This window comes from Heterocephalus glaber, unplaced genomic scaffold (genome assembly GCF_053883595.1).
Source record: "Heterocephalus glaber isolate CG9 unplaced genomic scaffold, H.glaber_assembly_v1.0 deba00001457, whole genome shotgun sequence".
In the NCBI taxonomy this organism is placed as follows: Eukaryota; Metazoa; Chordata; class Mammalia; order Rodentia; family Bathyergidae; genus Heterocephalus; species Heterocephalus glaber.
Window position 1 is genome coordinate 14,542,430 of NW_028258305.1, and position 25,369 is coordinate 14,567,798.

The following is a 25,369-nucleotide window of genomic DNA, read 5'->3' on the forward strand; positions in this document are numbered from 1 at the left end:
TTTGGTCCTTCGCCATCAGTTTGTTTGGACTAATATTTACTTTTGATATATATGAAAAACATTGCGGAAGGCAAATAGTTTGACATTTTTCTCAGAAGGTTGATCAACATAACCCATAAGATAAACTGCCCAAGGGCAAAATTCTTTGTTCTTTCTCTGTTTGTTCACTGTATAGCAGGTACTTAGGAGGTACTCAAAAAGTATTTGTTGAATGGAATTGAACAGAATCAACATGGAAGCTGTTGCCCTCATTAAATAGTAAAGGAAATCCACTAGAAATGAAAGTTGTTTCCCTTTCACCTGTTTATTTTTTGTTCATGGCTCCCAGCACATCTCCACCCACAATGTTAACAGAATACCAAAGAAAATGACAATAATGGGAAATGCCTCCTTTAAATTTTTCCGATGCTATTCTGAAATGGTGACTTCTAAATGCTTCCTTTATCACTGATAACAGTACTTAAATAAATCTTCATTTGACGGATGACTCACCTCCCGTTCCCTGTTCCACTCCCACTTAAATTTTTAAAATTTCCTTCAAAAGGTAGGGCCACACACAACCTTAGTGTTTTCCTCTAGCACCAGTTATTATTCCAAAAGTTGTAAAAAGCAAGGATTCAGGGTTTCACTCTAAATACCTGCCTCACAATTTCAAATTTTTATCCTTTGGTGGAAAAAAATCACCCAGAAGAGCCCAGGGTACCAATGACCAAAAGAAAGAAACGATTCAAAGAAACGACAGTCTAAATCAGGAGAGATTATTGCAGAAGATATCCCTGTGAAAACAAAATTTAGAAAAACATTTAAAGCTTTAGTTAGTGGTGATGGCAACTCAGAAGAATGATTCCCAAATATCTCAGGAAATTTTGCTGAAGTTTATCTTCTCCTTAGAGTCAATACTGACTTAAAGGAACCTAGAGTTCATCAATATCATTCATGTCTGTAACACTACTCTATTTTTAAATCCTCATGATAATATATGGCTTCTTTCGTAGAAATAGTACTTTGTCATAAGTTTTTAGAAATATAAATTGATATTTTAACTTGCTATATTAGTAAGGATAGCCTTTGTTATAAAGCTGTAACACACATTTCCCAAATCTCACTATAAGACACAGTTCCCCAAATAAATGATGGTTATTGTATGGCTTCATAACATCAACTGTGGTTCTGGTAGGCTCTCTGGGAAAGCTGTCTTCCATGTGTGACCTCAGTGTTCCAGAACACTTTGATCTTCTGGTACCTCCACATCAGTGAATGCTTCACAATCTCTGCTGTAAGGGAAGAGTGTGAGGAACAGTTTAGTACCAGCAACTAAAATACTTTCACCCTTAAATGACACCTTGTTCCCTCTCCATATTTCATTTGCCAAAGCAAATCACATGGCTAACCCTGAAACTAGATCTTGGCAAACAACAGGATCATCTGCTACAACCTGTTTTATTTAGAAAAGAGAGAATGATACTGTAAGTATTTCCTCATTCTATTAACACAATCAAACTCATCTTCTATTACACTGAAAGCAGCCTCAAACTTTAAAATCAGAGGATGTTGAATATTTGAATAAATTTTCTTAAATTTTATTTGAGGAGTCATACATATTAATTTTGTACTGGGAAAAACCTAAATACTCATATGTTTAAACTATTACTAACATGAATGCTTTTAAAGCACTAAAAACACATTTACTGCTTTATATAGTAATTCATTTATTTAAGAAATACATGGCTTACATTGTTCTGGGTTCTGAAACAGAGCAATGAGCCCAACAGTAAGACAATCACTTGTGAATCTTCCATTCTTGTAGGAGATATAATGAATCATAGACAAGTAAAAGATACATATGATGATAAATCTGAATATAAGGTAATTAACTATAGAAATAATATTTATAAAATGATCAGAATAAGTAGTCTCAGCTTTCTATGAGGAATCTTCAAATTTTCTGATAATGATAATGATCATAAGGAGTAACTATTAAGTCCTTTCTACTATAGTGCTTTAACAAGCATCTAGTATCCAAAGCATAAAAAACTCTTACAACCCAATAACAAAAAATCTGATTCAAAAGTGGGCAAGGACCTGAACAGATTTTTCTTTAAAGAAGATATACAAATGTTCAATAAGCACATGAAAATATGCTCAACATCATTAGTTATTAAGGGAATGCAAATCAAAACCACAATGAGATGGGGCCGGGGATTTAGCTCAGTGGTTTTGCCGCCTGCTGCGCAAGTGCAAGGACCAGAATTCGATCCCCAGTACCAAAAAAAAAAAAAACACAAAAAACCACAATGAGATGCTACTCGATACCCATTAGGATAACTTTTTTTTAAAGAAAATAATGAGTATTGGTGAGAATGTAGAGAAATTGGAAGCCTCATACATTGATGATGGGAATATAAAATGATGCAGCTGCTGTGAAAAAGTTCAGTGGTCTCTAAAGAAGTTAAACACAGAATTACCATATGATCCAGCAATTCCACTGCTAGGTACATGTCCAAAAGAATTAAAAATAGTCAAATACTTGTACACCAATGTTCTTAGTAGCCCTATCCCTAATAGTCAAAAGGTAGTAAAAATGTCCATCAGTGGTGACAAAATGTGGTATATATATATATATACACATATATATATATATATTAGAATGCTATTCAGCCATACAAAAGAATGGAGTACTGATACATGCTACCATATGAATGAACCTTAAAAACATTATATTAAGTGAAAGAAGCCACATACAAAAAAATCACATATTGTATCTTTTTTATTTTGTTGGTAGTATTGGGAATCAAACCCAGCACCTCAAGCATGCTAAGCAAGCTCTCTACCACTGAGCTACATTCCCCTAGCCTTCTAAAGTCTTATCTGAAGACAGAGTCTTGCTGAGTTGCCCAGAGTTGGCTTCAAACTTATGATACTCCTATCTTAGTCTCCCAAGTAGCTGGGATTTCAAACATGTGACATGTGCCACTATACCAGCTGTATGATTTCACTTATATGAATATCCAGAATAGGTAAATCCATAGAGAAACAAAGCAGTTTGGTTCATGCCAGGAACTATATTAGGTAGGGAATGAATGGGGGATACTGCTTAGCCAATATGAGTTTTATTTTTGGGCGATGAAAATGTTTAGGTAGTAGGCAAAGTGGGTGATTTTACAACATAGTAAATATATGAAATGTCACTGAATGTTCTTTTTTTGAGACAAGGTCTCACTATATAGTTCAGGCTGGCCTTAAATTCGCTATGTAGTTTAGGCTGGCCTTGAACTCTCAGTGATCCTCCTGCCTCAGCCTCCCAAATGCTGGGTTTACAGTCATGGCACCACAATGCCCAGCTGAATGTTCATTTTAAAATAGTTATTTTTCTTTTGCAAATGGAAAGGGGACCAAGAGATGAAGGGAAGCAGAAAGGAGGAGGAAGCAGAACATAAAAATAATTAAGAAGTGTTACATACATGTACCAATGCCTTATGATGAATGTAATCATTATGTGCTGCAAACATACTAATAAAAATAAATTACAAAAAATAAAATGGTTAATTTTTAAAAAACAGAAATAGTTACTATTTTGTATGCATGCCACTTTTAATGATTTCAGTGTGTTTAAAAAGTAAAAATCATTTTTTATTTGTTCTTCATTTAAACATCATTTTGCAATAACTCACAGACTGTTATATCACATCAGGAAGATGGGCTTCTAAACGTTCTTTAAATGTTTCCTACCTGCTTCTCTTGAGAAAAGTTTATCACAATCTATCTCTCAGGTATGAGCTAATCTATTCCATCTGCTTCTTTTCAGGAATCTTGATTCTAATTATTTCATCACAGAAATAGAAGAGTGAGTGAGTCTTTACTATTGGAGCCAAACTAAAAATTAAAAAAAAATATTTTCTAGAATCCCCCTTTGGCAAGTAGCAGCTAACAGTGAGGAAAGGAAAACCTCCATATTAAAACATGCATTTTTCTTCACCTGTGCAGTCTATGCTTTCTAATAGAGTAGCCACTGGCCACATGTGGATATTGAGTACGTAAAATGTGACTACAGCGATAGGAACTGAACTTTTAATTTTACTTAATTTTTTTTTTTTTTGGTACCAGGGATCAAACTTACACTTGCAAGGCAGGCGGCAGAACTACTGAGCTAAATCCCCAGCCCTAATTTTACTTAATTTTAATAAATTAAAATTGAAATTTAAAAATTGTTATTGGAAAACTCTTAAGTATGTTTGTAATAACGTGGATTTTGAATCTGCTTGTTTTAAATGTAAGTTTTATGAAATCTATAGACATGCTATATTTCAAAGAGTTTTAAAAAGGAACACAAAATATCTCAATATTTTTCTTCTTATTTTTCTAGTACTTTAGCAGTACATGAAGTTTACATTCATTTTAGGGAGTAGGTGCATGTACATAACACAGCTTAATTCTTTTTTAATCTCTTTAACCTTTAGACCCTCCTCCTCCCTCCATCTTTAAATCCCTTTTTCCCATTTTCATTCTTATTATTATTCTTAGCTCATGTTAATGACATAATGTTTACATTCATTATGGGTATTTGGTACCTGTATATGATTCATCTTAAATCCTTTTCCCCTTCAATTTTTAAAATACTATTATTTGCACTGATATTATCTTGGATATAATGGGTAAAATAAAATCTGCTTTAAAAAATTAATTTCACTTTTTTATTTAAAAAAATAATGGCTATTGGAAAAATCATAAATTACGTGACTTACATTATATTTCTCTTGAACACTATTCTAGATAGTGTCAATGAGGCAATGAGGTCTTCAGTAATTAGAATCATCAACTCTTTATTTAGGTTCAGGAAAACTGAAGAAAGGGAAGTAGAATTTGGAATATGCCACAAAGCAAGAACTCTAAAGTGAGGTCAAGTTTCCAACTTAAGGCCTCAGTAGCTGTGGGTGGTAAGTCATGATGCTTTCCTGTGAACAGAAGGCATGGCTATTTCATAACTGGTGTCATTCTTTTAGAAGCCCAAAGATGACCTTGGCAATGACAGAATGATACTGCCTCAAGAACAACCCGCTCCCTTCCTCTCCCCTCCTCCAGTTTGACATAGTTTCCTGGCCAGTATGAAGGATTCCAAAAGTGCTCTAGATTCATGCTTAGAACTCATTCAAGAAATTGCAGAAATTCATAGGGCAATAGATGAGAAACAGAAGAAAATCACTTCCCTGAAGAGAGCAGAGAAGTCTAACAGGCAGCTTGTTTCAAGAGAAAGTCCTCTGTCTGGACTGAGTCCTTGGTCACTTTGCCTCCTTGATCGCAGTCCTGGTGTTGGAATAACATCATTTCCCATCCCGTCCCCTCAAGTGTGGGTTTAGATATAGAACCACAGCGTAAAAGTATTTTCTCACTTGCAGAGGATGACAGGGAATGACCAAAACAAAACACAAACAAAACACAAACTAAGACTATCTGAACATTTGCCAGTGAGACATTAACATTCTTTCCTTGCTTGGTTCTCATGGTTTGCAGGCTGGTTTCCTCTCTTGGGTTCTTTTACACATAGGGAGGGGGGATATCTGCACATTTGTCATGATGGTATTGGGATTCTTTCCTTGCTTGCTACTTCCTCAGGTTTTGGAGGCTGGTTTCTTTTCTTGAGTTCTTTTAATGGGTTACAGAAAGCAAGAGTTTTAATGAAAATCTTTTTATTTAGGAATAAAATCGGGGCCCGTAAGAATTACAGAAATGACGGCATTTTAAACATTTCCATTAAATAAGCATTTTTCATTAATTTCCTTTAATAAGCATTTTCCCCAAAGAGAAAATGAGATACAAGGTATAATAATTTTTTTGTTTTTGTTGCTTGAACATTATTATTTTACCACATATATAGGCACTCTGGAATGTACTCATTTAATCCTCACAGTTAATCTATGTAGTATGTACTGTTACCCTCATTTTACTGATGAGAAAAGTGAGGCACAAGAGATTGGGTCAAGTGCTTGAGGTCTTACAGCTAGAAAGTAAGGAAAAAACAATTCAAATTCAGTTCTATGGGACATCAAACCAGTTTTCAAAAGTTTGAAAAGGGAAATAGGGTCTTAGTGTTTTACTTACTGGCTTTCAGTGTAAACATTGGTACTCAAAATACGTGGCGAAAGACTTTAATTGACAAGAGTTTTCATAAAAACTTCAAAAAATGTTTTTTAAATGAAGGCTGTAAGGATGTATCTGGGTTTGAAAAAGTTTTAAACACCTGGATTCTTAGGCGCTTATGTTTCAAACAACCCAACTTGAAAGTCATCTGCTCCTTAGTAAGTGCTGCCAATATGGAATAAGAAAAAGAAAACACTTTAAATAGAAAATTTTCCTTGTGTTTGGTGAACAGAGCAGTATTGTTGTTTGTTTTCTGAAGGGGATAGGAGATGGGGTGGAGGTGGGGGTGTTTGTTTTTATGAGGTCTGCTTTGAAGAGTTCTTCTGAAGCCTTTCCAGGAGTGGCCAGGCAGGAGTGCTGGGTTTGATGCAACACATGCACGGTAAGTATGGGTCTGTCTCAGCTGCAAGTCATTTACACATTCAGGATTCTCTCCAAAGAGGACCTTGGACCACAGCAAGCCGAGAAAATCATACACTGGATTTCAAATAGGGACTCTGTAGTAGGAACGAAAATATTTATAGTTCCAAGTTTTTTATGGGCTAAAAGAATTTGAGAAGAACCTAAGATTTACCCATTGAGTGGACAGATTCTATGGAACTTCAGGGAAAGTTATCTATAAGCATTATCTGAACTGTTTCTTAGCTATTGGTATAGGCTATACCAATTTTAACCATCCTTAAGAGAGGAATGAGAGTCTCCTTCAGCTGTTACTCTTGCCCTCCAAGAGACTTGAGAATTTGTTAGGCTGCAACTTCCCTTTATGTCATCTAAATTCTCCTACATTCTCCAAAAGGAAGGGGGCGTCTCACATGATCGCCATGTACATCAGCTACATCCTAGATGAGTGGTGACCTCTGAGCTAATGGAATCAAATGGCGTGAACTGGAGAATCAATGGCTGATTTGAGAAGAAAGTGCCAGGAATATCTTAACTGCCAAAATTTCACTTTTCCAATGACAATTTTACCATAGGAACCTGTTCCCTAGTACAAAGCTGCAGCAATAAATTAGTAAATCATACCTTAGTTCTTATCTAGCCCCACCAAAAACTGAAAATCAACAAGACAAACATTTGTTTTGTTAAAAAAAAAGTTCATTATCACAATCAGAGATTTCTCTTTTAGGTTTTTCTTTGAACAGGCCATATATTCATATTATTAAAAATAAAAATGAGGGCCGGGGATTTAGCTCAGTGGTACCACTGCCTGCCTATAGTGAATCACGGTTTTTTGTTTATTTTAATAAACCATATTTTAAATTTTTATGTACTACTCTTCCACAGTACCTGTACAGTGTTTCTTCAAGTATATGTAAATAAAGCTAGGTATATATTTGTTTTACTTCTCACCATTTCTTGAGAGATTGTTTGAAGGTTCTAGCAAATGAGTGCATTTATTTGTATATCTTTGATCAAAGAAGAGTCTTCTTCTATTAGAGAAGGTTGTCCTCTTTAACCAAGCACAAAGCTTTGGGAAGGATGCACATGGAGTGGTGAGCAGGAAGGGGACACCACCTAATCAGTGAGATCAGCCAAATCAACCCTGGCAATCAGTGAGGTGACAGATGTTACAGCTAAATCATTCTCACATGCTCCTCTCTATTTCTTATACCACAGGTAGCATACTCCAAACACTATTCTGTTCCTTGTTCTTTTTACTTAATACATTCTAAAGATGTCTTCTAATCAGTGTATGGTAAGTTTAATTATTCTTTTAAAAAAATATAGCAGCACAATATTTCATTATGTGCAACACATTCATTTATTTGTGTTTCAGTTTTTTTGCTTTTGTAAAGAGTACAATTGAGGGTTTCTGAACAGAGGTTTCTAGGCTCAAACTTTGTTCCTTCTAGTAACTTGAAATTCCACAGGCATGTATATGGCTGCCTAAGGAGTGCATACTATACCTACACAAAAGCAGAAATGGTAATGGCCCCAGAGCTGGTCATATAACTCCCTGTTTTAGGAAAGAAGAAACTGAAGTGCCTGTGAAGTGACTTACTCAAGGTTAGAGAGTAACTTTATATTGGATTACATTGCTGGGGTCACTGCTAGCTCTTCCAGGAGTATAAAACCCACTGGACACAAAATAGAACATGATAAGAGCCAGAAGAAAGCCACAAAGCCCTGAGGGGACACCTTCGTGGAGAAAGACTGGTTAGGGGCAATCTGCACAGAATTCAAGAAGGTAGCATTTGAAATGTGCCTTGAAAGACAGGGGGCCAGGCATGATCACACTTGCCTGCAATCCCAGCACTTGGGAGGCTGAGGCAAAAGGATCACTGTGAGAAGTCAGCCAGCACAAAGATGTAGACATGGGAAGACATCAAGTGCCTTTGGGTAGCAAAGAGAAGAATGTAACTAGAGCATAATATATGATGAGAAGAAAAAAATATGAGTGCCTTTGAGATTATTGAGCCCATACTTTATTCCAGGTGTTATTCTGAGTGCTTCATCAATATTATCCTTTAATCTCTACAACCCTATGAGTAGATGCCATTATTTTCCCCATTTTATAGATGAGTACACTAAGCACAGAGAAGACAGGAATCAAGGTTACATTCTAGGTAGTCTAGCTCTAAAACAGCCTTAGCATTTTTCCATGTTAGTGAAAGATAAGAGCAGAAAAGAAAGTGTTCATATGAGAGAGGCTCTTGGAATGCATGTTGAGACATGAAAAGATTTATATGAAAAGAGTTGCCATGGGATAAACATTTGAGCACCTACTCTGTATTACAAAAAATTGTATGTGATAGGTATTTTCTACACAATTCAGATGAGAAAACTAGGACTCTGAGAGTGTAGCTTGCCCAAAAGCTATCAAGTGGCAAACAGCATGTCCAGCCCGTTGTGTATATTCAAAACCAAGGCTCTTGCATAGGCCCGCCTTATCCAAAAGTAGCCCATGAAATACTAGTGCATAGCCTAGAGGGAAATATTGAGTAATCACGTAGTTGTGTGATCAGCTAAGCTTGGGAAATACTAAGATAAGCAAAGTCAGATCTTTATTTAACTGTAGATTGACCCTGAGACTTAAATATGCTACCATGCTTCATAAATCAGCCAAGAGGTAAATGTTGCACCTGCTATATCCCTAGTACCTTTACCCCAATAATGTCTTTCTCACTACTCCCAAGTCCTTTATTCAAGTTACATTCAGTAGAAAAGGTACTGAGAGGGATAGTCATTTTGGAAAGTCTAGAGAAAAGAAGGAAAGACATATTTCCATATCATCTTTGTGGATTTTTTCACTTTTTTTTTGTCTGTCTGTCTGTCGGTATTTATTTATTTATTTATAGACAGGGTCTTATTATATAATTCAAGCTAGTCTTGAACTCACTACATAGGCCAGGCTGGCCTTGAACTCAAAGTGATCCTTCTGCCTCAGCCTTCTCAGGGCTGGGATTGCACCACCACACCTGGCTTGTTTTTCACTCTTTATAGACATATAATGCTAAAACACAGAAGAGCTTCACAGACAAAAAGTTACTGAAACTTCCACATCTCAGAATTGGTTTTGTTTTTTTTTGTCTTTTTACATGTGTGTATGCTAGTTTTTGTTTTTGCTTTTTGGTATAAAAATGGAAAAATCTGTTTTGGTGTCTAAAAAAGAAGCCACCCAGTGTCTATTCTAATTCTTACATACCCCAAAATAAAGATGTTGGGAACCAAAAACTATATGTAAGACATGTTTGCCTAGCTGATGCCTATGAACTTAATTTCTGATTTGCTGGTAGTTTAGTATGTAGCCCAATGTTCGTTTCATATTGCTATAAAAGGGAATCTGCTTAAAAAATACCTTCATCTTCATGAGATTAAAACTTACACATATAGCATGGCTGAAAAAGTAAAACCTTTGTTACTAAAAATTTCTACAAATTTTAATACTTTGGCTACAAATTCTGCCTATTAAAGGACATTTTTGTGCACAATTGTTACTACATTTGATAATTTGAGTGGAGCTTCCATTTCAATCCTGATAGTATTTTCAGAATTTGAGTGCATTTGGGAAGATTATTGGGAAGACCAGAAATGCAGTCAGAGGTTTTATTAAACCATAAAATTACCTCCTTACAAGGATGAGTGAGCCTTACTCATTCTTATTTAGAGAGTTAAAGTGTGGAAGAGGCTTAGACACAACTCCAAACTCTAACAAAAACATGTAGAAACATTTGTAGCAAGGTTATTCTTTATTTTTGGAGATATTTGATAGTGATCTCTTCATATATGATAGGATGTTTTTCCTGGGAAAGTTTTTATAATGCTCTGCTGCTACTAAAACTTAATTTTAATCACTCAAACCTCTGGGTTTGACTACATTATGACTGGCAGGTAGAATATAGAGGAAAATTATCAGTTTATCATCATTTTTGCCCTAAGTTTATAATAAGTGGAACCCAAGAGAAAAACACAAATAAAAGAGATTTGTTCACTCATAATCTTTCTAAGGCCAAAATGAACATAGTGATGCAAATGCTAGTGAAACAAATTGGAAATAGAACAGCACAGGAGATTTAAGAATGATGCCAATTGCAAACAAAATATGAATCCGTATTAACAACTAATTAAGTTAATTAAATAAACTATCAATATAATTAATTACCAACAAAAATATCTTTTTCCTTTTGGACACCATATAACATGCACAGAAGCCTTAGAATGTTTTTCAAGTATACACAGTTGGGATCTCCAGCTTATAAAATATACCAGCCTGGTGGAAAGGTTTCTATCTTGGAAATCAGAGGAATGAAATTCTGTGCAGGTCTGATGGCTTCCTAGGTTATGGAGCTGGTTAGGAATTCTGGGTTAAAGGAAACTTGAGCATTGTAACCTGAATTGCAACCCTGGCACCACCCTTCTTGTAAGCTCAGGCAGATGACTTCATCTCTTGTGCTTGTTTCTTTGTGTCTCAAATTTTATCCTAGATCTTTCAAAAGTTTGAGGCATTCTGCATAGTAAATCAGGAACAAACCCAGGAGGGAGAGAGGAGAAAGGGAAAGGGAGACAAGCACCTAGATGGGAACACTAAACTTCTGTGTAAACTTAGTGTTAGCTTTTCTTGGTGGTGCTTCATGTTCTAGACCATTTCTTACATATTTATACATTTTCCTTCTGGGTCTTGGAAAACCGAAGTCTCCATGGAACATTCTATGGATGATCATCAGTGTTACAGTTCTACTAAAATAACTAAGGCCTATTTATAAATTACAGGAAATTGTTCTTGCTTAGAATACAATCTGAATAAGTAACTTTAAAAATGGAAAATATTCTCAATCACCCATGTGTTTTTCTATTTACTGTTTCCCAAACTGGCCTTGAGCATCCCTATCTCTGTGCTGTACTCACAGCTTGGAATGCTCTCCCACTTCTTTAAATCTTCTCCTCCTCTAAAGCTAAGCTCAGGTTCTACATTTTTAGGCAGTTCAGAGATAGAAATATCTATACTTTATTGGCATGTTCTTCTATCTCCCACAGCGCATGGGTCTCTTTTTTTTTTTTCTCAACTATGTGTCATTTGCAGCATGTAACATCACTTAGCGCTCAGTTAAATCCTATCCTGTATTGTTTTCTTCTGTTGGCCACTGCATAAAACTGGACTTTCTGGTATGGTCTTTCAGTGGGGGTCATGCAAGATGAACACACCAGCATGAAACCTAAAACTAAGAACATGGATTGTACTAAGTATTTTTTTTCTTTTTCTTTTTTATTGTACTAAGTATTGCTGGTAAAGAGATGTGGTTTTCAAATGGTCTATAGTAAAAGAAAAAAAAAATCACAGAAACCCAATATGCAATATAGACAAAAACTGAGCCATTGTGGTCATGGTTGGAGTAAACCATTACTGGCATCCAATAAGCTGGACCCTTCTCTCTACTCTTCTCCCTGAGTAGGCTCTAGAGCATGCTTAGGGTTTACTGTCCCTTTCTTCACTACTCTGTTGGCACCTAAAACTCTCAGGCATCCTTCTGAGAACATACCCTTCCCTAGTACCCAAGAATGTTAGGTTTCCACAGCTGTGACAAAATACCAGAGATCAATAGCCTAAAAAGAGGGAAGATTTATTTTGGCTCACTGTTTCAGAGGTTTCAGTACATGGTCAGTTGGCTGGTTGTTTTGTTTTGTTTTGTAGGGGAGTGGGTGACAAGACAGAATGTCACAGCAGGGAGTGTGTTGTGGAGGAAAGGTACATATTCACCTCATGGCGGCCAGGAAGCAGAAAGAGAGAGGAAGGGTCCAGGGTCGCAATATCTCCTTCAAGGGCACACCCTCAGTGAACTAACTTCCTTCCATTAGGTCTTACCTACTGAAGGTTCTACTATCTCCCAGTAGTTCAACAGGATGAGTACTAAACCTTAGGCATTCAAAGGACACTCTAGACCCAAACTATAGCACTGAGTTTCTTCATTCCATTCTATTCCATTGGGACTTAAGCATAAATGTGTTGGAGATGCGCTGTTAGGGTTCTTGCTAACATTACATACATTTCCTAAACTTTAAGCAACTTGAACAGCAACTTAAATAACTTAAGCAGAAGGAGCAGAATAAAGAGTGGCTGTATCATCTACTCTTTGGCCCTGGCATCATTCCATTCCCTCCCCACTCTCAGTGCTGCCTTACACTCTTCTGACATTGATTGGCTTGGCTGCCTGCTCTCCAAGGCCTATGCTTGGATTCCTGTTCTGCCTTTGACTTATCAGACTTCACTGTTGGGCCAGCAGTGCTTTGTCCTTGGCTTCACACTCTTTTCAACCTCTTGGATGTGAAGATCCAGTTTTTACTCCAGATTCTAACTCAGGCCCTGGTACTCTCTGCTGTGGTTCACTGATAAGTGAGGGCCATTCTAGACCCAGACCTGCCAGCTATAAATGGCAAGCCTCTCAAGTCAGTTAGTATCTGGGGCTATTTCCCAAAGACTCTCATCTGGCCCTGACCTTTGCGTATTACAAGTCCATTTCTATTCAGGCTCGGTAGTCTCCAGGGTGAGTTGTATGTGGTCTTCCAGCTATTTAGATTTAGATTTACCTCTACAAAACCTTGGCCTTGTTAACCTTTATGGCTCCCTGTACTCTCTAGAGCCCTTTGCCCAACCTACTCTTCAGTATCTGTGCCACTGCAAGAAGTCATACTCTCACCATCAGCACTGGGGGGCATTCAGTGGCTCTAAAACTGTGGGCCCAAATTGTTTGGGAAGAGAAACATTTTTTTGTTTTTAAGTTTCCAGCAATTCAGAGTATAAGTCATTAGATTATTCTCAGAGGGAGATATAAAAGAGGGGCATGTAAATCTTGAGTTCTAGTCCAGTTGAACAAGAGGTACATAGATTTTGTAAAGGCCAATTGATTTAATCTCTCCCCCATCATTCTATCAGATAGGATAGGTTGAGGTCTACTGGGAAGAAATTGTAAAGGAAATGTTTATTAGGAGGATAAAGAACTTAGAATTCTTTTGTTATCAATCTTTCATAAGCAATTAGTTTGCTTTGTCTTTTGTCTTTTGTCCTTTTATTTTATTTTACTTTTTTTTAAGGAGAATAAAGCATTGGTTTGAACTCCTAGTGCTTTCTTATGTAACAAAAAGTCAACCAAAGAGCATGTCTTGGTTTGGCTTGGACTCCCCAGACTGCCTGTATGATTACAAGTGCTAGGAGTTGGAGGCTCTTTGCTCCTTGAGGATTACCATGTAATTCCTCCTCAAGTGTTAAGCCTTTTCTCATGCAGAAGTGGCTTTTCTTAGTGCAGGCCATTATGAAGTCTTGTCAATTATTGATGTTCAGTAAAGGTTAAATAAATCTTACTGGTTTTAGGGTAAGTATACCAACTATGGTGTCAAGATTTCCAAAATCAGTTCTCCTTCTGATGATGGGTAAGTCATGTAACCCATTAGGGTCTTTTTGCTCATCTGTAAAATGATAAGAGTTGATCCCATATCACTTTTAAGATCCCTTCTAGCTTAGAAATTCTCCACTTTATAATAAATCCTAGTTGGCACATAGGCACTAGTTAGAAATCTATAACCCAGATAAGATATTCCAGAAATGAAAAATTGATGTCCCTTAACAATCACAGTAACAAATTAGTTTTAGCTTTAATAGGAAATCATCTTCCTTTTCTGTAAATAAATCGAGATTAAACAATACCATAAACAGTATACATAAGAATATCTAGCATGAAGAGGCACAGTACATTTCAGCCAATTGGGCATTTCTTATACTAGCATTTACCCAACTATAACCCAGAAATACAACCCTGTCATGCATATTCATTGGAGTTGTGCTCCAATAAAATCCTTTATAATGTGTGTTTTTGTTTGTGAATTCAGGATTCAAGTAGAGATCACATGTTGCGCTTTCTGTCAGGTCAGCTGTCAAGTTTCTTTAGTTGTTTTAAATCTAGAACAGTTTCCTCAACTCTATTTTTTGTTTGTTCGTTTGTTTGTTTGTTGAGACAGGGTCACAATATGCAGTTCATGCTGGCCTTGAACTCACTGTGTAGCCCAGGTTGGCCTTGAGCTCTTCCTGCCTCAGCCTCATGAGTGCTGGGATTACAGATGCGCACCACCACATTTGGCCTCTTTTCATTGTTTTAAAAATACAGTATTGATAAATTTTAGGAGTCCTGGTTAGTTTCTTATAGGATATCAAACAACCTGGATTTATCTGATTGTTGCTTTTTCATGTTTAGATTTAGCTTTAAGGTGTTTGGCAAGAAAACTACATGACAATGTTTTTTGTTTGTTTGTTTTTGGTACCGGGGATCAAACTCCGGACCTTGTGCTTGTGGGGGCAGGCGTTGGCACCACTGAGCTAAATCTCCAGCCTGACAATGTTTCTAATAATACTATTTTTAAAAATTGTTCTTATTTTACCTTCAAAAAATGATCAAATACTACAGAACTAAGTAGGAAGGTGCTCCAAAATGCCAGCCCCTAGAAATAGCTATGTTGGGCTGGGGATTTAGTTCAGTGGCCCCGTGCCTGCCTGGCAAGCACAAGGTCCTGAGTATGACTCCCAGTACCCCCCAAAAAAAGAGAAAGAAATATTTACATTTACTTTTTATTATATATGCCATTAGATGTTTTTCTATGCATGTAATACAAATTTAATCATTTTTCTATCTTTTTTATAACTTTCTCTTTCTACATGTGGCTGTATTTTGGAACACTTTCTGTGAGTACCACATTCTGTTTGATAGGAACTATGCTGCAACTATTGTCCATGTACATCTGTATTTGTTTCCTTAAATTACATTAGTAGAAGTAAAATATGGGGTCAGTTTTAATAGATAGTGCAAAATTGCCAACACAAAACATGATATCAATTATGTTTTGTCTCACCAACAATATGTGAGAGTGACTGTTTCCTCATATTTTATCCTGTTTTTTCCACCCTTTTTAATCTGTGCCAATTGGAAGTGAAAATTGCTATCTCATCATCATTTGAACTTGAGTTTTAAAACTATGAGTGAGGTGGAGTTTATTTTCATGTATCTATTTCCTGTTTTCTGTTCCTTCTCTCGAAGTGCCTCTATTTGTACATCTTTTGCCTACTTTCCTATTGGGTTGTTTATCTTACTGATTTGTAAGACTCACTTTTATAATACAGAAATGAGACATTTCTTCTCCATGCACAATAATTATTTTGTTCAGTTAATGGGAGCCCTAAGTAACAGCCTGTGAAACATGTTCCAAAAATATTTCAAAGGCCATGTTCAGATGCTGCTCTTTGAATTTTCTATGTAGGAAACAGGGCCAGAGCACCTGCTGAATTTCAACCTCCTTGGGAGAGTAAAATGTGTTCTACATTTATACCCATACATGTGTACTCTTTATGTCTAACTGGAAAGTGTTTTTTTTTTTTAAAGAAATGTTTTCTTTGTGGTGATTTTCTTTCAAAAAAGAAACTACATTAAGATACCTTAATACAAGATTCTTAAACTCCTGGGCTGTGGTGGCTTATAAGGTAGAAGCAGAAATTGTTCTTAAGGCTCCAGGATAAGTACATTCAGTGTCCACAGTTGGCCAAATATTTTTTCCTATGACTGCTCATAATTTGGGATTCATGCTTCTGAAAGGCCTCAGAAGCTCTGATAAAATGATGACTTTCAGAAGGTAGACTCTGTCCAATTAATGTTCTCTCACCTTGAGCTGCAAGAGTCACTTTAATGGCTGGTTGCACTGTGAGGTGCAATGTGGACCTAAATTCCATCTTTAAAGTCCCTTTCAAACATAAATGACTGGAGAATTTGATGATTTCTTGTTTTTATTTTGTCTTTCCCATCCTAACTAAGCTGGATTCCTTTTCTTAAAATTTGGATATTGTCATTCATTTTGTCTGAGCAAGACAGTTGGCTTCAGAGTTTCCTGTATTTGGAGCCAGTGAACAATGTTCACCAATTTTCTTCATTTTTTTTTTTTTTTAACAATTTTGTTTTTGGTACCGGGGATCAAACTCAGGACCTTGTGCTTGTGAGGCAGGTGGCGGCACCACTGAGCCAAATCCCTGGCCCTCTTTTTTTTTTCCTGTGCTGGGGATCGAACTCAGGACCTCTCACTTGTGAGGCAGATAGCAGCACCACTGAGCTAAATCCCCAGCCCAGCAATTTTCTGAAGTTTTTCTTAATCATATATCCTGATTAACTGGACCCGCTGGCTCTGTGCCTGGTATAAAATATTTAACGATCAGTTAACTAGATGCACTGGGTACATCATCGCCAGCTCAGTTTAGGACACTTGAATAACTAACTCTCTTATCTCCTCTCAGTGCTGCAATCACTCTTGTGGCCCAAGAGTAATCTAGTTCTTTCTTGACTGCTCTATAGTAAGGAACAGAAAAAAAGTCTTTGTTTTTTGATACACCAAAGTTGTATTTGCCAGCAAATTAGAATATGTTCAGTTTCAAATAACAAAGCATTTTTCTTGTGTTGGTTTGAGCAAGTTAGAGTATATTTCCTCAGAATTTGATTTCACATGTGGAAGTGTTCCATGAAGATGAAAGTAAGATATCTATCCCAGCCTCCAACATAGTTAAGAAATAGGAAATAAATACATTCTGAGCATTAAACTATGAAATCAGCATACAAGGGCACTGGTCAAAGATATATAAAATCTTTAAAAAAGAGCAGATCAAATCAATGATCTACCTCAGTCCTTTAAGTTTTGGCTGCTGCTGGACTCAAGCATAAGTGAATATTCAAAAAAAAAAATCAAAACAACCCAACTAGTGGTGGCACCCATGCCACAGTGACTGACTATATCATTGAAAGCTCTAAAAGGTTCACCATCACTGCATATACATTATATGTAAAAGAAAGCAGCAACTGTTTTGATTGTTATATAATATTGTGTCACCATTGCTATTCTCTTCATCTGCATTTATGTCAATGGAAGATATTCAATGGAATAAAAATATTCCCCCTTCTCTTTTTTAAACTGCTCTAATTGCTAACATAGTGAGTCTGCTTCAAAGCTTTAGGTTAAACACAATCATCTGACTTAGCTGGGACAAAACCTCTTATGTCCACTCAGTTTGTTAAGTTACAGCTGAAATATTTTGATAAGAGAAAACAGGAGACAGCTCTACAAACAAAAAAGATACATTCAGGGAGGAATCAAAATTTTTCCTTCATGGAAAGTAAACTAACATTATCTCTGTTTTCTTCTGAGCAGAGAAGAGCTGGCATAGAATATAGTTTGCCGTACTGCTGATACATTCATCTAAATTACATCTCATGGATGAAACATACTGACTATCATATCTTTTGGTTCAGCTCCTCAGCAGCTGTCCAACTAACCAGGCCTCATAATAGAAAGCTGAGAAAAACAGTTCTGCTGCTTCATGGACACACCCAGAAAACATGCTTGCAATGCTGTGTCCCACACCCTGGACTTACATACCCACCCTGTACCACCCAGCAGTCACCGTTCAGATACATGTTAACTACATTTTACCACAAGGATATTTATCCTAGCCAATCATCTGTATGGAGTAACATTACTTTCTAAAAACTTTTAATAGCTAGAGATTTGGACTAAATTTTGACAAATCAGATGTGATGTTTCCCAATCATGCTTGATGTTACAAAAGTCCCATTAAAAACTCAAAAACAAAACTACTACACTCCTCATTCTTCTGATTTGAGTGTTTGTAGCATGATTAATTTGCTTTTCATACTTTGCAGAGCAATTTAAATAGTTCAGATGTTTAACTCCTGAAATGTGGTTACGAGTCACACAAAGCAACTACTCCTTTTAAGAAACGTCACAAGGTTATTTATAATTTATTGCTGGGCTTTCCTTAATATGGTATCCAAATCAACTTACATATTTACACCCTGCATCAAATACAATTTTAAAAACAAAATCATGGCTCAAGCCAATGAAAGCAATACCATGGTGCTGCTTTTCCTCACTCTAGCATTTTTCTATATGTAAAATCAATCACATTCCTATGGTGGATGACTGCATATCAGAACCACTAAGCACAAATAAAAGATGAGTCCCAGAACCTCAACACAGGAAGGGAACCCCAAAGTAAAGTGAAGGCTTTGATAGAGATCATAGCCATTGAGATTTAATGGCCGCTCCTCATGAGTCCTGGGGAATAGCTGTGCAAACATCTCTAAACAATAGTGACAACAGTGAACTTGTGGGGTTGATCCCTAATATAATACATGAAAGCATTAACAGCAGAAAAAGTTATGCTGAATAATTAGATTCTGCAGGTACACCCCACCCCACATGCAATGAATAAATAGATCCTGAGATGAAGGAACTTTGGAAAAGGCCTGACATCCCCCAGAATCACACTCTGACAAAAATATTACCCAACTTTTGACTTCTCCCTGAAATTGTACAGGTACATCATAATTTTCTTAGGCTTAAGGCTTTAAGTACTATTAAAATGTCTTTCAAATACAGACAGAAACAAAAATAATAAGAAGAAAAATGCAGTAAAGTAAGCATTCCACAACAAGTCAAGGATGCCCACTATCACCACTCCTGTTCAGTATTGTTCTGGAAACATTAGCCACAGCAATAAGACAAGAGAAAGAAATAAAAGGAATAAAGACAGGAAAGGAAGAAGTTAAACTGTCATTATTTGTTGATGATATGATACTTTACATAGAAGACCCAAAACACTTGGTCAAAAGTCTTCTAGACCTAATTGACAGATTCTGTAGAGCAGCTGGTTATAAGGTCAACACTCAAAAAACAATAGCTTTCTTATACACAAATAGCAGACTCATTGAGAGAGAAATTTGGGAAATAATTCCTTTTACAATAGCATCCAAAAAAATGAAATATCTAGGAATCAACCTAACAAAGGAAGCAAAAGACCTCTACACTGAAAACTACAGCACTTTGAAAAAGGAGATCAAGGAGGATATAAGAAAATGGAAAGACATCCCTTGTTCCTGGGTAGGAAGAACCAATACAGTGAAAATGGCCATACTTCCAAAACTGCTATATAGATTGAATGCAATGCCAATTGAAATTCCAACAATATACTTCACAGAACTAGAGAAAACAATCCAAAAATTCATTTGGAACCAGAAGAGACCTAGAATAGCAAAAGCAATTCTAGGCAACAGAGATATGGCTGGGGTATCACAATCCCTAACTTGAAACTATACTACAAAGCTACTGTGATAATAACAGCATGGTACTGGCAAAGAATCAGACCCGAGGATCAGTGGAATAGATTAGAAGATGCAGAAACAACTCTAGACATACTCAGCCACCTCATCTTTGACAAAGGAGCCAACCACCGTCAATGGAGGAAAGATAGCCTATTTAATAAATGAAGTTGGAAAAGCTGGATTTCAACCTGCCAAAGATTAAAACTAGACCCGTACTTATCACCATGCACTAAGATAGAAGTGGATTAAAGATCTAAATATTAAGACAGAAACACTTAACTTGCTGGAATATAAGTTAGGTAGAACTCTTGAAGACACTGGCATAGGAAAAGACTTTATGAACAAAACCTCAGTAGCATGGGAACTAGCACTGAGAATCAACAACTGGGATTTCATCTTATTAAAAAGCTTCTGCACTGCAAAAGAAACCACCAACAGAGCTAAGAGACAACCTATAATGTGGGAAAAAATTTTTAGCAGCTGTACCTCAGACAAAGATCTACTGTCTAGAATATATAAAGAATTCAAAAAAATCAGACCCCCCCAAATTCAAAGACCCAATTCAAAAATGGTCATCTGAAATGAACAGACATTTCTCAGACAAAGAAGTAAAAGCAGCAAATAAATATATGAAAAAATGTTCAACATCACTGGTCATTCGAAAGATGCAGATGAAAACAACACTGAGATTTCACCTCACCCCACAAAGAATGGCTGCTCTCAAGAAATCAACCAATAACAAACGCTGGTGGGGGTGTGGAGAGAAAGGAACCCTTCTCCGTCATTGGTGGGAGTGCCGACTGGTGCAACCACTGTGGAAATCAGTATGGAGATACCTCAAAGAACTAGGGCTAGAGGTCCCATTTGACCCAGCTATTCCTCTGCTGGGTGTCTTCCCCAAAGAATTAAAAGAATCATACCACAGTGATATATGTGCACCCATGTTTATAGTGGCACAGTTTGTAATAGCTAAAGCTTGGAAACAGCCCAAGTGCCCATCAACTGGAAACTGGATAAAGAAGTTGTGGTTTTTTAATAAAATGGAGTACTACTCAGCCATAAAGAATGAGAAACTAGGGACATTTATAAAAATGGATGCATATTGAGGCCATACTCTTAAGTGAAATAAATAGGACACACGTGTAAATACCTAATAGTTTCTCTAGTGTGAGAAACTGAAAGTGTAAATAAGGATTAAAATGAGTAATTGATAATTTGAAATAGGAAAAGTCCCAAAGGTGTAGGGGTGGTGGGAGGGGAGGGGGAAAGGGAAGAAGGGAAAGGAAAAATTATAAGAAAAGAAAAAAAAATGGAAACGAAATATATGTAAATAGGGAAGGGTGGAGGGGGTGAAGGGTGCATAGGTAATGGGGAAAAAATAAGAACTAAGATACATCATGTACAGGTACAAGCACCCAATGATAAATGTAAACGTATTGTATACCTAAAATGTACCAATAAAAGAATTTTTTTAAAAAGTAAGTGTTCTGCAGAATGTGTTGAGATTATTAGAACAATCATTTGAAAGATTATTGTTAGTAGCCAATGGTACTATTAAGCTACTTAAAACCAGACTGAATGTTTAAGCAAGATAAATATTTCCATCTAGGATAACAGAACAATTTTGTATACTTTGTTAACTAAATTAAATCTTTTTTTTTTTGAGATAAGTGTATGGTAAAGCTTAACCCAACCCTGGTTAAACTATTATATAAATTATAAATTAGCAGATTGTGAAATAATAGAATTAAAAAAATCTAGTCTTAATCTCTATTACTGATATTTAAATTTCTCTTATTTGTTTCCCTAGAAATAAAATGGCTTTAACTTTATGTTTAGCATGTAACTTTAATGGAGAAATACATGTAAGCATTTTATGGATTTACCACTTAAATTAGAAATTAATTAACATTTCCTCCAAAAAAAAAAAGGAAATGTTTAAGAGTGATATAATACTGTATGATCTTCTTACTAATGCATTGATATGACTAAGGGATAGAATATTTCTGGGAAGAAATATGTCTATAGGTCAGGGGACATAGGAAGGACCTGCATGCAGTGGGTCTTTGGGGAGAGAATGCTCCTGCAGGTGACAATCAGGAGGCTTGATGCTTCCTAGTTGGCCAGTGGCCTCCCTGGCACCCTTCTTACATTTCACTCCCTGGGAGAACTCTGGTGTGTACATGCCTGGTGGTGCTCCCCAGGATAGGCTCCTGGGAGCTGGGCAGAAGGCAGCGCTGCTGGTCCACAAAGGCAGTATTGTGAAGTGGAAAGAACTGAGTTTGCAATTGAGAAATTTTATGTAGCTCTTTGCAGTTTATGCATCTTTCTGTGTGACCAATCTCCTCTTCTACAGGCTTAGCCCTCTCTAGATATTAATGTTTTAAGTTGATTCCCAAACCCAACCCAGTCCTGAGAGCCTGCCAATGCACAGGGCTGCAGAAACTCTTCCACAGCGAAGAATGGCAATCAGTGGATCTTAGGAGAGACGCCAACACCCCTCCCCCATTCCTCAATTTCTGCCACCACCATGTCTCTGCCCAGAGATGTAATATTTGTTTTGTACCTTTCTGAGTGGACCTCAAAGCCCTTTACAAACAAGAATGGAGGTTATCCCAGGACAGACCTCTTAGTTTGTATTCATCAGATTACACTTGGCTAAAGAAACAGTTGGAATTAAGAACAGGCTTCATTTTTCCTAAGGAGTCTGAGAGGGGTTTTGTAATCCTAGGATGAGTCCAGGGTGTGAGGCAAATCTCCCGTAAGCTCAGAAGTGTAGCAGAGGTGCGCCTCACTGAACCTGCACATGGCACATGCCATTTCCTCTAAGTCAATCAGCCACGTGGTGGTAATGGCACTACTGTAGAGCCATGGACAGTAGCAACAACAAACCCTTACCTGCATTTACTATGTGCCAGACCTGTTGTAAGGCCTTTATATATATCAGTTGATAACAATATTTAGAGACAGGTATTATTATTATCCTTGCATTTGACAGATGAGAAAATTGACACAAAGAAATTAACGTGCCCAAGGGCACACAGCAATAATGACAATAGATTACACTTTAAACTCTAACAATAACTTCTATTGTCGTTAATTTGCAGATAATGAAACTGAGATTCCCAACCCTAATATTTGGAGGGTCTGGGGCAAGGCTCAAATTGCATAAAAATAATTAAGCAAAAGAGCCCTGCATGGTGGCGGTGGCATACACCTCTAATCCCAGCATTTGGGAGGCTGAGGCAGGTGAATCTGAGTTTGAGGCCAATGTGGCCTATCTGGGCTACATAGTAAGTTCAAGGCCAGCCTAAACTACACAGTGAGACCCCTGACTCAAAAAAAAAAAAGGACTAACAGTCCTCTCTTCCTACTTTGACAGATAAACCTTCATGACAACCTGGATGGCCATATTCAGAAGAAGAATTTTCAGATTCCTGGTGTGCACCCCAGAGAGGTCCTAATCCTTGGCCTGGTAGCTTTCTCTTCCCACACCTGAAATTTGCATTTGGGTATGCCAGTCTACATCTGTATTGCTTGTCCATACTCTCTGCAAACAACTGCGCCTAGGCCACCCTTAAATCTAGGGGATGTATATCCTTGGGAGATAAAGTTAGGAAGAGGTCTGCAAAAGCTGTAGAAATGGGCTCATGTCATCTGCACAGTGGATTCTGGTCTCTGTACCTGGACCATAGTCTTGTGGGGGAGATATAGGCCCCATGAGAATGTTCCTTGACCTTGTAGACTCTTCATGGGCTAAAGTGAGCCTTGAGGGGGGTCGAAGTAGGGCCTTAGGCCACAACCCAGAGTACAGCCTGTCTGGTCTGAGTCTGAGAGGTTTCCTGGTGAGAGGCCCAGGCTTTTACACACAGCTGCCTAAGTCTAACATCCTTGTTGTTTGGGAACACTGTTAATGTTGCTTCTCACCTCTGCCCCTGCCCTAGTTTCATGTCACTGGGACACGAAGTAGTAAGGAGACATTGTGGGAAGGAGGAAACCTAAAATGGGGGGAGGGCGGTGAGAGGAAGGAGCCTGAGAGTCTTCCCCTCCCCACTTCCACACTTCCCCTTTCCCACTGGGTCCTGCCTTTGGCTCTGGCTGCACAAACACTGTCCAGAGCAAATCCAAGCCTGACCGCACCCTTTCCTTGTTTATAAGACACAAACTGGGGAAAGAATAGGAACTGGCCTGAAAATGCTTCTTTCAAAAGCTATAATTCTCTCCTAACCTGGAAGATAAATCTGAAAAATAGGAGCAGAGAAAAGATCTTGTCTTCCTTGAGCCTTCAGGATAGCAAGGGGCCTGCCTGCTCAGCCAGCTTCTGCTACTGCAGCTACTTCCTAGCACCTGGCATGGGCTATTTACATGGACTTAGGAGGGATCCTGTCAATCTGTCCAGGCTTCTAAATTTAGTTTCCATACATAAGTACAATTTCCTGTGTTAGCTATCATAATTAAAATTTTCCACAGGCTTAATTTTGTATTGTTGATGTTCAGATGTCATCATTTCCTGTCTCAAGCTTCCGTTTTTAAAGAACCAAATTAACACCCCCACTAACCAACATCTCTTAAATCTCCAGGGTTCACAGCCAAAATGCAGGAGGCCATGGATCCCAACTGCTGCAGGATGGGGCCTCCCTCAGTTGGGTCCAAACCACTCAAAACCCCTAGTCCTAATTCTCTTTCTCTTCTCCCCCGTCTCTCTTTTTCCTCCTCTGATGAGGACAACATGGCACTAGGGGAGTGAAGAGAGACCTCCTGCCTGAGTACCAGAGCACAGAGCACAGAGCACAGAGCACAGAGTCCTTGACCTGGGACTTCAGAAACCCACCCAAACCAGCAGAAACAAAAGTATGGCGCTTGGTCATAAAGATTAGGCCAGACTTGGGCTGAGAATACCTCTGAATCTTACCCCTGGAATTATAGTCAGAAAGGGGAAAGCTGTCAGGAACTGGTCTTTCCTCCTACCACCTTTCCTCTCCACCCAACCATGATGGCAATCTGTATCTCTTCTTTCTTTCTGCAGACCACTTTTCGCTGCTCCCCTACTCCTTTGGACCCTAAATGGCTACCCAGGCAGGCCTACAGCAGGCCTCTCACTTGGACACTGTCTGAACTGCAACTCAGTTGCAAATTGAGAGCATCTGACTGTCTCAGGTGGAGTACATATCTATGTTGGGTCCAGTCAGCTGTAACTCAAGAGGATGGGTGGAGTCAGGGACATTACAAATAAACCTGCAGACCTAACCTGGAGGTGGGAGCAAGAAGTCTTTAGCCAAGTGGGAGGCAAAAACACATGGAAGAAGGGCCTAGTATATCTTCAATACTTAGAACCTATATTGTACATATAGTTAAAAAGTTATATGAGTATTGCTTTACTTTTACCTTAACTTTTTGGATAATAAGCAGTTTGAGATCAGGTTTCATGTGTGTGCTTGTTCTGTTGCACATAGTACACCCTTATTTACTAGGAATCATTATGACAACATCCTTATCATCCTCCTTCCCATCATGAAAGTCTTGTCTGGCTTTCTATTATGGAGCACCAATGGAAGTCCAAAATCAGAAGTAGTAAGAAATGTTGTTGAGAATCCTTT

General features: G+C 37.7%; 1 protein-coding gene across 2 annotated transcripts in view; it reads right to left on the reverse strand.

Moving 5' to 3' along the window:
- Positions 1-285: 285 nt before the first annotated feature.
- The window catches only part of Cimip6 (ciliary microtubule inner protein 6), a 297,684-nt gene continuing 272,600 nt past the window's right edge, over positions 286-25,369 (reverse strand). For both annotated transcript variants that reach the window (XM_087216388.1, XM_087216387.1), the window contains one exon: positions 286-1,274. In XM_087216388.1, the coding sequence (XP_087072514.1) occupies positions 1,263-1,274 (12 nt within the window). In that variant the 3' untranslated portion in view covers positions 286-1,262. The remainder of the gene's footprint in view (positions 1,275-25,369) is intronic.